Source organism: Camelus bactrianus, chromosome 1 (assembly GCF_048773025.1).
Source record: "Camelus bactrianus isolate YW-2024 breed Bactrian camel chromosome 1, ASM4877302v1, whole genome shotgun sequence".
NCBI classification, from domain to species: Eukaryota; Metazoa; Chordata; class Mammalia; order Artiodactyla; family Camelidae; genus Camelus; species Camelus bactrianus.
Genome location: NC_133539.1, coordinates 65,533 through 79,772, shown reverse-complemented (window position 1 = coordinate 79,772; position 14,240 = coordinate 65,533). Strand labels below are relative to the sequence as shown.

The following is a 14,240-nucleotide window of genomic DNA, read 5'->3' as shown; positions in this document are numbered from 1 at the left end:
TTTTTATTTTGTTTGTGCTTTTCTGAGTTTTCTCCGTTTTTCCATACCGAACAAGTATTTCTTCTGTAACAATAGCTGCCTGCAGTTATTTAAGAGAAGCAACCCCCCGGCTTCCCATCTGCCACGAGACACAGCGTCTCTGGCCCCCTGGCTCCCTGGTGCACCCTGGGGTGCCGGCACCCGCATCCTGCCTTCCGGGCGAGCGCAGTGGCGTTTGGCTGCTCTTCTCACTTGCGCTGTGGCCTCCTGCTTTGATGTTTTTAAGAAGTGACTGCAGTCAACTTAAAGGGCTGTGAAGATTCTGGGACCACCCAGACCATGCCGCGTTGCTGGAGAGTTAAGACCCTGCGGCACCAGCTCCTAAATGTGTGGGAGCAGCTGGTTCCTGGGTGACCAGTGGGCGAGAGGGCGCTTTCCCTGACCTTGGCCATGCGCACCGGTGAATCCTGATGTGGATCACGGGACATAAACCCTGGCTGGGATAGAGTCAGTGACCATGTCTGGGGGGGTGCAAGCGCATTCCTCCAAGTGGACCGGGCGGCGGTTGCTCTCGAGGGTGACAACTGTGCAGACCCCCGAGGGTGTGATGTAGCGAGGGGTTGGCAGACAGGGCTCTCAGTCAGCACGTCTTCTGTGTGTCTCCTCCCGTGCAGTTTGAGTTCATGATTGAGTCCATCCTGTATGCCCGGGATGCCTGGCTGAAGGAGGGCGGGGTCATCTGGCCGACCTCGGCCGCCCTGCACCTCGTGCCCTGCAGCGCCGACAGAGACTACCGCAGCAAGGTGCTCTTCTGGGACAACGCCTATGAGTTTGACCTCAGCGCCCTCAAGTGAGTGTCGGCTGGCTTTCCTGGCCTCTTGGCGGGGCAGAGTGGCCGCTCGGTCTAGAATACGCCACAACCCTGATCTAAGACATGACTTAGACACATTACCTTACAGGCCTTTAAACTGATAACATGTGATGGGGATTGAACTGTCCCGTTCATAAGACCCCAATTATAGTGGGAAAATAAGGTCATGTGTATGAACACGTGGGCCATTAAACACAACTGGAAGTTCCCACTAAGAGCCATACATTTTTCATAAGTCAGAAAATGTGTTAGTGAAGTCCTTCCTGGCACTTTGCAAAGAAAGCAGTACTCCAGAATAGATGGTTTCCTGGTTTTGAACATACGGACATGCTTGTAGTGGAGCTTCAGGTTTTAACATAAAGTGATCTCCTCACAAGGCCTTCACATCTGCAGTGTTGCCTCACCAGAGGAGGGCGGTGACATCCACGAGCTGCTTCCCCAGGGCGGCAGGGAGGAGGCAGGAGGCACCCAGCCTCAGCCCTGGGAATCAGGGAATCAGGGAGAGCCTCCTTTGTCAGAAACTGCAGGAAACTTCTGTTCGTGAGCCTGGACACCTGCTGGATGCCCAGATAGGGAGTTGGCAGCAAGACGCGAGGGCTCTGGGCCTTTTTATTTTGTTATTTAAAAACTCACAAACTGGGGAGGGTATAGCTCAGTGGTAGAGCATGTGCCTAGCATGCATGAGGTCCTGTACCTCCATTACCTCCATTAAAAAATAAAGAAAGAACAATAAAGAAACCTGATTACCTCTGCCCACTTCCACACACACACACACAAAACTCAAAAAAAAAAAAGAAAAAGAAAAAAAATGAACATAAAGGTATAGAATCTTCCCCAGTTAATGTGCTGGATCATTGCACTGTCAGCCCAAATCCCAGAGCGGGTGGAGGGGAAGGTCTCTGACAGAGCTGTTCCTGGTTTGTGCAGGACAGATGCACAGGAAGGGCTGAGGGGGTTGTTGTTGTTTTCCAGGTTTTTTGGGAGGTGATGATTAGGTTTATTTATTTTAATGGAGGACTAGGGATTGAACCCAGGACCTCGTGCATGCTGGGCACATGCTCTACCACTGAGCTACAGTACCCTCCCCCTCCCAACCCCCGGCTGGGAGGGTTTTGAAAAGAGCAAGGAGGAGAGTCTCATGCTGCCTCGTGTGCACATCGTGATAATGAAGGCAACGGGAAAGACAGGTGAGCAGAGCAGCAGGCTAGGAAGCTCTGATTGGAGTGTGTTGGGAGAGGGCACATCATGAGCTGGAGGGAGGAGGGCTGAGGCCACACATTACCTGGGGACAGCCAACCCTAACCCTAACCCTTACCCTTGGAGAAGGCGTCTGTTCCCTACACCTTATGTTAAAACTTAATTCCACATGGCTTCCATGTCCTCTGGGTATGTGAGACCCACCAGCAGGGCAGAGGGAGGTGCCTGTTGCTCCCACACCCAGCTGCTGTCCAGGCAGAGGCTCAGCAGGCTGTCCTGCAGGAGGGCACCGAGGGCCCTGGCCACCTGCAGGGCGAGGCAGCACTGCTCAGCGGGATACAGGAACTGATACAGAAGACTGTGACATGTGTGGTCGGATCCTGAGCGCTCACTTTGACTTTTCCCCAGATCTTTAGCAATTAAGGAGTTTTTTTCGAAGCCCAAATATAACCACATCTTGAAACCAGAAGACTGTCTCTCTGAGCCCTGTACCATCTTACAGCTGGACATGAGAACGGTGCAGATCACCGATCTGGAGGTGAGGAGAGGTGACGCTTCCTTCTACACCAAGTAACCATTGTTCAAATAAACGGCTTAAACTTTCTGCTGTTGATTTGCCCTCAGTCTTTCTTACGTTCTATTCTGATGTCGCTGTCTATATTTTTAGGTTGTTTTCTTTATAGTTAACCTCTTTAACATCTTCAGTTACTTTTTAGATTTATGTTTAATATTCTCAGCATCCTCCGATTCAAATAAATCATATAAGTTTCACCATAGAAGTTGAATTAAATTTTTTTCTAAGTTTTTTAGCTCCCAGTGAAGACAGAATTCCTAAGAATGTTTCTTTTACTTACCCTCTGTGACCACGAGGTGGCGCGTGTGGGTTCAGAACGACCCGTTTTAAGGGCTGCTCGAGGCGGAGGAGACCCGGTTGCAGAACTTGGACGGGCTGAGCCATGTGCAGACTGAACTTTGGAGGCTGTAGTTAGTTTGGGATCCGGAGCTTTCTATCTGTGCGAAGAAATGAAAAGTTTTCCGCTCGAATCCGGGAACAGAAAGTCAGGCGAATGAGGCCCAGACTGCTCGAAACCTTTTCTGATTTTGTGCGGCCTTTGAATTCAGGATGCAGGTTTTGCCGTGTGATGTGCGCAACTGCACTAGCGGGCTGTGGTGCGTGTGTAATTCCGCGTGGTGCGGGGTCCAGGCGGGCCCCTTTCTCACTGGTTTGCTTGCACACAGACGATGAGAGGCGAGCTGTGCTTTGACATCAGGAAGGCAGGCACCCTGCACGGGTTCACAGCCTGGTTCAGCGTCCGGTTTCAGAACCTGGAGGAGGACGAGCCACAGCTGGTGCTGAGCACGGGCCCGCTGCACCCGTGAGTGCGCCTCGCGCCGCGCAGCCCTTCCGGGACCGCAGGCCCCTCCCCGCCCGCCTCAGGCTCCCCCCACCCTCGGTTGCCCCGACGCTGCTGCAGCTTCTTGTGGTCAGAGTCCCCCGGGGTTTCACTCGGACTGGACTCTGGGTCAGCCGATGTCTTCCTGAGCACGTGTTTGGCGCAGTGCTGTCCTGGCTGCAGGCTGGCTCCTGCGCGCTGGGGAGCGCACGGCATCCCTTCTGGTGCGGGACGCGGTAGCCTTCGCTGGGGGTTTGCGCGGTCCTTCCGCCCCGGGGAGCATCGCCCAGGCCCGGGTCAGGCGCTCCGTGGCCCTTGGGTCCCGGAGGACCTCAAGAGAGGAGCCGTTTGCCCGGAGCGGCCGGTGGAGGCGGCGGGGCAGGGACTCCAGCCAGGCCACCTTCCAGGGCCGCGCGGGTGCTAGCTGTCGCGGGGTGGAGGTTGAGGGTAGGAGCCTTGGGAACCACCCGGGATGCTGGGTGCCTGTCAGTTTCCCTCCTGAGCGTCTGCTGTGGGGTCCTCCACACAGGTGATATGGGACGAGGTGGGGTGTGGGCCAGGGAAAGAGACCCCCCCACGGTGGCCCAGGGGTTGCCCAGGAGTCAGGGAGGACAGGTCATGATGGGGGAGAGGTTAGCCAGAGCCTCACTGCTTGGTGTCCCCTTGAGCCAACAACCTCAGACCCCCGGGGGGACCGCTTTCCCCCAAATGCTGCCTGTGTCTTGCTCACATTTGACCTTTCACAGAAATAACAGCTTTTTTTGGGGACACGATTTCATTGGTGGCTTTGGGTGGACACTGCTGTGCCAGCACGTGGAGGCTGGGGCTGGGGAACAGGCGCCAGGCAGGACCCCCACGCCTCAGGGAACCTGAGCAGCACCCAGGGCTGCATCCTCGCCCTACAAGGCGGGAGTGTGTCTGTCCCAGTGGGAGCCTGCAGCCAGGCGCCTGACAGGGTGGGAGGGCGTCTTGGGTGACACTGCGTCCCTGTCTTGCAGCACCACCCACTGGAAGCAGGTGCTGTTCATGATGGACGAGCCCGTCTCGGTCCACGCGGGAGATGTGGTCACCGGTGCAGTTGTGCTACAGAGAAACCCAGTGTGGAGGCGGCACATGTCTGTCACCCTGAGCTGGTCCATCACTTCCAGACAAGACCCTGCGTCGCCGAAAGTAAGGCATTTAGCCGAGAGTCATGTGCTGTGGTGCTGGTCTCGGGAGATGGTGGGTCTGGGGGTGATCACAGTGGGGGATGCCCATCCCCACCACACAGACCCCACGGCCAGACCTTGTCTGTGTCACTTTTCTCATCGTCGTGATGGGCAGTGGGTGCTCTTATTACAGAACAGGAAGCGGAGGAGCAGGAAGGTGAGTCATATGCTGTGAGACGGCCAGTCAGTGAGAACAGAGCCCGTCCCAGCCCAGGAGACCCCCGGCTGCAGAGTTGCTGAGGGCCTTGCGCCCACCGCAGTGCCTTGGCCATGGGCAGTGGTGTGAGGGCTGGAGTGAATGTGTGGCTGGGTGGGCCACTGAAAGTCCTCTCCTTTAGACTCCAGGTTAATGTAGGAGAGAGAAGAAAATAATCAGATAGTTTCCCTTTACTTTGTAGCACCTATTTTGTGCTTTGTTTTATGCTCATTTTATGTGACAAGTTGAAATGTTTGTTGTTAAAGTCTGTACCTGAAGGCCAGACTCTTGAAAATACTAAATGATTATTAGGAAATACTGCATGTTGGTCAAACTGAAATGATTTATTACCTGATTGGTTTGTTTTCTTTGTCTTTTTCAGGTTGGGGAGAAAGTCTTTCCAATCTGGAGGTGACAGGGCAAACAAGCTCTGTCTGGAAGGCAGCGTGTGGTCCTGGAGGCTCGGACGTGACCAGCGAAGACGCGCCCGGATGGGAACGTGTCCTGTGAGCCGCCACTTTCTCTCTGATGGAGTGACAACAGCCTTGCCCCGGGCTCCACGGGCTTGCCGTGTCACTGCCCTGTCCGTCCCTAGAAGCGGGCTGTGTGCCTAGTGTCCACCTGTGGGTAGCTGGTGGCACAGTGTCCCTGAGCTAGGTCTAGTTCTGAGCTCACAGGACACAGACGTCAACCATGTCCTCCTGTGAAGGTGGCTGTTTGTGCACCGTGTGTCCATGTGCTCTTCCTGTCCCTGGCTCAGCCGCCCAGCTGTGGGGCGTGCGGGGCTGGAGGTGCAATGAATGCGATGCGGCTCTGCATGGGGTGGTCCGGCTGTAGCGATGTCTTCCAGACGAATTACGTGTTGGCACATAGTACATGCTCAATAAATATTTTTTAATAAATGAATGCTTCTGTGCATGTACAGTATTTTTTACTGGGTGGGTCAAACTGTGTGCATTGCTCTGTAACCTTTCTCATCTAATATTACAAAGAAACTTTCACGCCAGTGGGTCCATGTCTAGGTTTTTGGGTGTGTGTCAATTTGACTTTCAGCTGTTTACTGGAATATAAAATCTATACCCCAGACCGCACGAGTTGTGAGCGTACAGATGGATGACATTCCACAAAGTAGACAAATATGTAGCCAGCGCTCAGGCCAAAACCCTTGCACACACTCGGGGTCCCAACTGGCCCTTCCTCTCAGAACCACCCCCAAGGTGGTGCCTGGCTTCTAAGACTGGAAGTGGCTTTAGCCTGGTTTCCAACACTGTATGAGTGGAATTGTATACTTAGTGAATTTTCAGTAGACTGGATGTTCATGTCCTCCCCAAACTCATGTGCTGAAAACTAACCCCCAGTGTAGTGTTTGGAGGTGGTGAGGTCGTAAGGTGGTGCCCCGTGAAGGGGTTAGTGCCTTTATTATAAAGGGCCCCGCAGAGCTCTTGCCTGACCTACACGTGAGGGCCCAGCAGGAGCGTCCGCGAACCAGAGCACGCTTCCCACCAGACGCTGGGCCGGGCCCTGATGTAGTAGGGACCTCCAGCCTCCATGACTCTGAGCACCCACGTCCACCCTCTGAGCCCTCCATGCGGTGTTCTTGGGGGCTGCCGGTCCCTCGGTGTCTGCCTTCTGTAGGTCATGTGTTTGTGAGATTCATCCATGAGCCGTGTGCTTCACCGTCTGCATGCACACAATGTACGTGTCTTATTCCAGTGTTGGTTGTTTTCGGTGTCCAGCTGTTATGACTGGGGTGAAGGGGAACATTTCTGTGTGTTTGGTGCACATATGTGTACACCTTTCTGTGTGTTGGTGCATGTGTGCGCACACATTTGTGTGGTGCACATGTGTTTACACATTTGTTTTCGGTACACACTTAGGAGTTCAGCTTCCCTAGAAATGACAGATGGTTGTGCAGAGTCAGAGGACCTGCGTCACTACAGCCCCCTGGGAAAGCTGCAAAGCGCCCACCCTCGTCAACACGCACTGCGGGCCATGTTCTCTGGTGGGTGCCCACGCTGACGACCGAGGGTCCGTTTTCCTGAGGCAGCGTGGCTTCATGTACTCGCTGCTCATTAGGGTGCCCTGTTGTTGGAGTGCTTCTGAGGGCTTCTGCCTATTTTACTACTGAGGGTTGTTTTTTGCTTACTTTAAAGTGTTTTTGATAAACAGAAGTTTTATCAAACTCAAAACTTAAATTTTGTCTAATTTGACATTACTTTTCTGTAAGGTTAACACTTGCTGTGTCCTGCTTAAGAAACCTTTGCCTGTTCCAAACCACTAAGATATTCTCCGACACTCTCTTTTACAGCTATGTTATTCCATCCTTTCCACTTAGATCAACTCTCTACCTGGAATTGATTTTTGCCATTGATGTGGAGGAGGATTAAGGTTTATTTTCCCATGAGGTAAAAGCTTAGATTATTGATTTTCAATCTTTTTCCTTTTCTAATTCATGCATCAAAAACTGAATTTTCCCCTAGAACTGTTTTAGCTGCAACAACATATTGTGATACACTTTCAGTGTCATGCAGTTCCAAATATTCCTAACTTCTGTTATGATTTCTTCTGTTGTACCACAGATTATTTAGAGGTGCACGGCTTAATTTTAAAAGGTGGCACTTTCTAGTTACCTTTTCTTAGTGCTCTCTAGCTTAATTTCAGTGTGGTCGGAGAACAAACTCAAACTCTTGAGTGATTCCAGTGCTTTGAAATGTGTTGGCTCTTGTTTTATGACTCAGTGATACTGGTCATTTTCACATGTACTTGAAAAGAACGTGTGTTGGACTGTTGCTGAATATAAAGCTCTATGTATGTGGTTTAGACAAAGCTGTTGTCGTGTTCAGCTAGTTGGATCTTGACTGACACTTTTGTCTGCTTATTCTATCAGCTACTGAGATGGAGGATTTAGAGCATTTTGGTCAACTTGGGTGGCCAACACAAAATGCCTTAGACTGTGTGGGTTAAACAACAGGAATTTAGTTCTCAGGAATTGAGTTCTGGAGGCTGGGAAGTCCCTGAGGTGCCAGCCAACCTGGTTCCCTGTGAGGACTGTCTTCTTGGCTTGCGGACGATGCCTTCTCGATGTGCTCTCTCGTGGTGAGGAGAGTGAGCTCTCTGGCGTCTCCTTGTAAGGACACCCACCCACTGGATCGGGGCTCCTCCTTTGTGACATCATTGAACCATAGTTACTTCTTCGAAGCCCCATCTCCAAATACGGTCTCCTTGAGGGTTAGGGCTTTGCATTATAGTGAATGTCTGTTGCCCCAAGATTCATGTGTTGAAATCTAACCAACAAAGGGATGTGGTTAGATTATGAGGATGGAGCCCCAGGAATGGGGTTTGTGCCCATAAAAGAGGCCCAGAGAACAGCCTGGTCCCCTTCCTCTGGGTGGGGACACAGCAGGGAGACTGAACAGGGAAGTGCGCCCTCACCAGATGAGTCTGCTAGTGCTTTGCTCTTGGGCTTCCCAGCTCCCAGAGCTGTGAGAAGTGAATTTCTGTTGTCTGTAAGCCGCCCCATCCATGACACTCTGCTGCAGCAGCTCAAAGACAAAGACAGGCCTCAGCGTAGGGACTCTGGAGGAACACAGCTTAGTCCATAGCACTCTGCCCCGTGGCCCCCAAGTTAACGTCCTCATGTACAAAATGCATTCGTTCCATCCCAACAGTCCCCAGAGTCTTAACTCACTCCAGCATCAAGTCTGAAGTCCCAAGTCACATCTCAGTCTCATTAAAACTAAATATATGTGCGACTCAAGGTGGGATGCATCCAGAGGCAAAATTCCTCTTTCGCTGACCTGTGGAGCCAGACGAGTTGTGTGCTTCTGAAACACAGTGATGGAACAGGCGTACGATGGACTCTCCCATTGCAAAGGGGGACTTGGAAGGAAAAAAAGCCTGGTGGGCCCCAGGCTTGTCCAAAATCCAGCTACGCAAATCCAACTAGCTCTGAAGGCTGGACGATAATCCTCACTGGACGATTCACTCAGCTTCTTGAATCTGTATGTTTATTTCTCTTCCCAAATTTGAGAAGCCTACTTTGTGTATGTTTTCATCACTCTCCTTCCATTTTCTGGGTTCTGGTGAACCTAAAGTTATATCTTTTTTATAGTCTCATATGTAGTAGAGTTAATTCACTTACAAAATTTACTTTGGCTCTCAGTGGAAGAAAATTACTTAAGTTAATTAAATATTATATACTGTGATGATCATAGTTTCCAGATTTTGGTGACAGTTGGTATTTCCTGTCCCAGACTGAACACTAAATTCATAAAATTTAAAAAATATAATTATTCTGTAGTTAATTACACATAGACAAACCATAGTTTGCCAAGAGTTTTTAAGGAGTGAAAGTAGGCACTGGTAACAATTACACTAGGACGTGGACACAAATCAGGACTGTCCTAGGCAAGTCAGGCACAAGGTCATCTTAGTAATGTGAGATTGATTTTAAGTGATTAGTGTAGGCTAATTATACCTATAATTGTAACTATGTTGAGGGCTTTAAGGCACTTATCTTTATTATAATTAATGCAGTCATTATTTTAAAATTACCCATTATTTTATATTCTGTCTACTCAAATCATAACATCACGAGAGTAAGGGGATTGTTAAGTGATAAGTATCAGTGTTACCAGGCATGAGATACTGTAGGATCACATTTTATAAAGCATTATAACACTGTGCCTTAAAAGAACTACAGGACCCTGAATATTGGCCAAGCCAGTGTGTTTCTTTCTGTCTGCAACTCTTTTAAAATAAAATGTACACATCATAGCAAAAAAGAAAAAAAAAAAAAAGGTAGTAGAGTTCTTTATATATCTTGGATATCACCGCCTTATCAGACGTATGATTTGCAAATAATTTCTCCCATTCTGTAGGCTGTCTTTTCATTTTGTTGATTGTTCCTTTTGCTGTGCAAAGGTGTTTTGGTTTGGTGTAGTCTTGCTGTTTTTTGCTATTGCTGCTTGTGCTATTATCGTTGAGGTGTCGATTCCAAAGTATCATTGTCAAGACTAATGTCAAGAGCCTTCCCCTGTTTCTTTGTAGGATTTTGTTGTGTGTGCTCGTCTCATTTGTCAATAACCAATATTGTCTTTTCCAGGTTCAAATCTAGGATATATGAAACAAAACAAAAACAAGACAAAACAAACAAAAAGAAATCCACAACCAAGTAATTCCTTGTGTATCAAGTTTCTCCATATCGTGCTGTCTTCTTATTTTGTTTTGTATATAATTTCAGGGGTTTTAGTTATACTTAGAGGTAAGAATAGGAAAAAGAATGTCTACTCCATCAGGTTTCTGTGGCAGATAACAGGATCTACTCTAGTTATTTTAAAGACAAAAGAAATTGAATTCTCTTTAAAAGTTTTCAGCTTTATTGAGGTATAATTGACCCTAACTTTAACCCAAAGCCAAACCCAGTCAGAATCTTAACCCCAACCCCAAGCCCAGACTCAGAGCTGAACCCCTAACCCTGTCCCAAACCGTCTACATGAACTCTTCCGCTGTGCTGTGTGCTGAGCATGTTGCCCTGTGGAGGAACCGGTAATTGTGAGACTCTCCCATGTGTCTTACATTCAGGGGTACCTAGATCATGGACATTGTGTTTTTGGCCTCCTTGATTTTTTAATCTTCAATTCAGAGCCCAAGTTCACCTGTATGCTCAATAGTCCTCAGGACATAAAAAAATCTCTTAGGTGTTCTGAGATGCTGTTTATGTTTATGTCTTTTCACTTTATCTTAGATGCAGGTAAATAATTATTGCATAGTCTGAAGACATTTCTGAATTGATATGCAAATATGAAGAATTTTATTTATTTTAAAAACTAAATATGTAGTATTTCTGACATCCCAAGGTATAGAGCACAATTTAAATAACACGCATATCTCATCACCTACTTTAGTGTCAGGGTTACCTTATACTCAAAAGTAACAGCATGTATCAATTTCTGTAATTTTATGATTTAATAATATTTCCTCTATTAAAAAGCATTCTACATTACTTATATGTTACTGTCTTCTAAAATTTTAAACCTTATACACACGACATCATAACCTAAGCCTTGTTAACTCAGTCCAGGGGGGAACTAAAATGTAACTCAGGTCATTGATAAACAGGTTACTCTGTCCTCAGGCACATTACTCCAGTGGTGCGAGGAATGCTAAGGAGTGGTCATATGATCATTTAATTACTTTAGGAAGAGAAAATCCTCATCCTTGTTTTGATGTAATTTATCTCGGAAATTCTATTTTCATTTGTAATCAGCAAGAAAGGACAGATGCTAGGGTAACATGATGCAATGAAATTACCAAAGTTCTCCAGGTGCCAGTTTTTCTTTTGCACAAAAATTAAATAAACAGTAAGAAAGGTATTGGTCCAGTGAAATAAAACAAAGCAGCTCACCAGGATGAGAATAACACTGGTAGCTTTGTTTTCAGGAGAGCCTCGTGAAGAGTGGATGGTACTGCGAACATGCTGAGCTATTTTGTGATGTCTGAAAAGAATATTCACCATGTAGATACTATTACATGTCATTAGAGAGAGAAAGAACAAATCTCGAGTGAATGTTGTGCTTAGAAATGTTGCTGCCAGATGTTGGTTATAGGCACTGGTTTTACAAGTAGCGGTGTAATACCCAGGACCAGCATGAGTGGCATTCCTGTTGGCCACAGTTCTTAAGATGATCTCAGTATAAATGATCATGTTGATGATCCAGGCAAAAAGTAAAGAGGGTTGAATAAACGTAGAAATTTTGGTTTTGATCCAGGCCCACTTACTATTACTTGGAGTAATAGTCACAGCTTGAAATGTACTCTGGAGGGAGGTTGCGTACAGAGAAATACTTCGGGTAACTCTCTGAATGTAAAGCACTGTTTTACATCCAATATCACCCATCTCGGGCCTAATTCCAAATGATAACATTATATTTGGGACCCCTCTGAATATGAGTGATAGGGTGTTAGCCAAAGTTAGGTGGGCAAGAATCGTATCTGCGGGCTTCTTCTTATGAGGGAGAATTAAGAAGATGTACATATACAACAAAAATAACAAGGAATTCCCCATGAACCCAATACAAATTTGAAAGGTGAAGAAGATCCCAAAAATCACGTCACTGGAAATCATAGTCTTTCAGTCTCTCTTAGATCTTCAAACCAAGATCAGCACGTCCTATAGACAGATAATTTGATTACGAATGTAAAGATTCAGAATAACTGTGAATGTATTAATTTTCCAGGAGACTTCCTGCAAGATGGTCAAATGTTTAGCTACATCAGACCAAGGGACCATCAAGATACTTAAAGAGCAGAATTTAACGTTTATGAAAACAGAAAGTATCATGTTTTCACCATTTATTCCAGTCAGTTTCTCTTAGAAACGTTCTGCTGATTCTGAAGACTATCTTTATGTGTTAAGAGACAGTTTACTTAAAACTGTAACTCCTCTTACCGTTCTATGCATAGTGAATGCCAGTAGCATCTGTACAATGATATTCTCTCAAATGTTTATTGTATTATATAGCTCATTTTTACAAATGAGCATATATAATTACTGAAGCATACATAAATATGTGGCACAAAACATATCTGACTTCAGTTATATTTTATTGTCACGTTTGTTATAAGGTTAACTAATATAAGATAAAAGAAGATATTATGGTCACATTCAAAATCAACGGCCAAGTTATAGATTACCTTCATCTCATTCTAAATCTCCAATCTGAAGCGTGGGCTCCACTGATCTGCTGAGACTAGAGAGTTCAGAATTACCCTAATCTCCCTGCAGTCAGTGCACACACACTGCAGTGCCTTCTACTGCCTACCGATGTGTCTCGTGACTCCTGTATCCTTCTACTCGACTGTTCCCTTTAATCATAAATTGAGACTGATGATGCCACTGACAGGTCAAGGGGTAGGGAGAGGCTTGTCATTCACATGCTGAGGCTCTGTCTGGGAGAGCAGGACAAAGCTCCCGAGATGATCTCAAAACGGCTAGAGCAGGAGTATAAAGGAAATTGGTCTGGGTTTTTATTTTTTTATTTTTTTTATTTTTTTTTATTGTGATCCAGATGCGGCCTGGGTGAGGGCTCACACCTGCCAGCAGGGGCTGAATGCTTTGAATCTCTTACTTGCACCAAAGGAGGGAGCCCTTAGATTCCTTATCAGTTTGACCAGACATGAGTCACGGGGAAAAAGTGAATACACATGCCTAAAAGCTGACAGCAAGCATCCAAAAAACAGAGTCAGTCTTATTATTACAACTATTCACCCACTGGTATAGCTGAAATTTTAAAAGTGACACTTTTTATATATTGCTGGATTCAATTGGCTGATATTTAGCTTGGAATTTTTGTGTCGTGTTCATGAGAGAGAGTGGTCTGTCATTTTCTGATCGACTATTGACATGAATACAGGTCGCCTTAAAAAGTGATTCAGTAAGTGTTCCTTTCCCTTGCATTTTGTGGGAGAGCTTGTGTAGAACTGGTATTTTTCTATAAGCGTTTGGCATATTTGCTACTGAAACCATCTGGATCTGGAGTTTTTCAAAAGGTTTTTAAACATAACTTCAGTTTTTTTAATAGGCACAAGGTATTCAGGTTACCTAGTTCTTCTGAGTGACTTTTGGTGGCTTGTCCTTGGAGGAATCGGTCCACTTCGTGTGAGTTATCAGACTGACAAGCTTGAGTCGGTTGTGGCATTTGTGCTCTCACTAGTGTTTAAGTGCCTCGGGGATCATTAGTTATGTTCTTGCTCGTTCCTGTTCTGTATCTTATGTCTTCTCTTTTTCTCTTGGCCAAACTGTCTAGAGGTTTACGAACTTTCTTGATCTTTGATATTCTCTACTGTTTTCCTGTGCTCTGAGTTCATAGATTTCTGCTCTGATCTTTATTATTTATGTTCTTACAGTTGCTTTAAGTTTAATTTCCTCTGCTTTCTTGGGTTGCCTACGGTGGAAGCTTAGGTATGAAAACTGAGCTGAAACTAGCAGTTCCTACTGTATCTCAAATACTTTGGGTCTGAAATTCATTATCTTAGAGGATTTTAGTCTCTGTTTACAACATCTGTGGCTGCACGGCACAGGGGATGTTGGCTATTTCCAGGCATGACATCTAACAGGGGGAAGAAGACTTCAAAAAGTGGCCTCAAAATGCCTCCATGTCATTGTCATTAACGCTCCTCCCACCTCTGCCTCATGCCCAGGTACCCCAGGGACCCATTCAGGTGACACCAAACTGCCCCTATTACTGTTGTAGCCTATCTGGAGAAGAGACTGGCTGGTCTGTCCATTTCTACTTCCACCCCCAGGTGGAAAGGGCAGGGTGAATCACAGTTTGAACAGGGTCAGAACAAACTGAACCCAGCACCATACTAAAAGGATGGCATGCTACAATCAG

The 14,240-nt window shown here is 46.7% G+C and overlaps 1 protein-coding gene across 4 annotated transcripts in view; it reads left to right on the top strand.

Annotated features, from left to right (window-relative positions):
• The window catches only part of PRMT2 (protein arginine methyltransferase 2), a 31,136-nt gene extending 25,385 nt beyond the window's left edge, over nucleotides 1–5,751 (top strand). For 3 of the 4 annotated variants that reach the window (XM_010966476.3, XM_074374407.1, XM_074374442.1), the window contains exons 7-11: nucleotides 654–829; nucleotides 2,456–2,585; nucleotides 3,287–3,423; nucleotides 4,440–4,611; nucleotides 5,228–5,751. In XM_010966476.3, coding sequence (XP_010964778.1) covers nucleotides 654–829; nucleotides 2,456–2,585; nucleotides 3,287–3,423; nucleotides 4,440–4,611; nucleotides 5,228–5,260 — 648 coding nt within the window. In that variant the 3' untranslated portion in view covers nucleotides 5,261–5,751. The remainder of the gene's footprint in view (nucleotides 1–653; nucleotides 830–2,455; nucleotides 2,586–3,286; nucleotides 3,424–4,439; nucleotides 4,612–5,227) is intronic. The other variant, XM_074374472.1, reaches the window with a different exon arrangement.
• The last annotated feature ends 8,489 nt before the right edge of the window (nucleotides 5,752–14,240 follow it).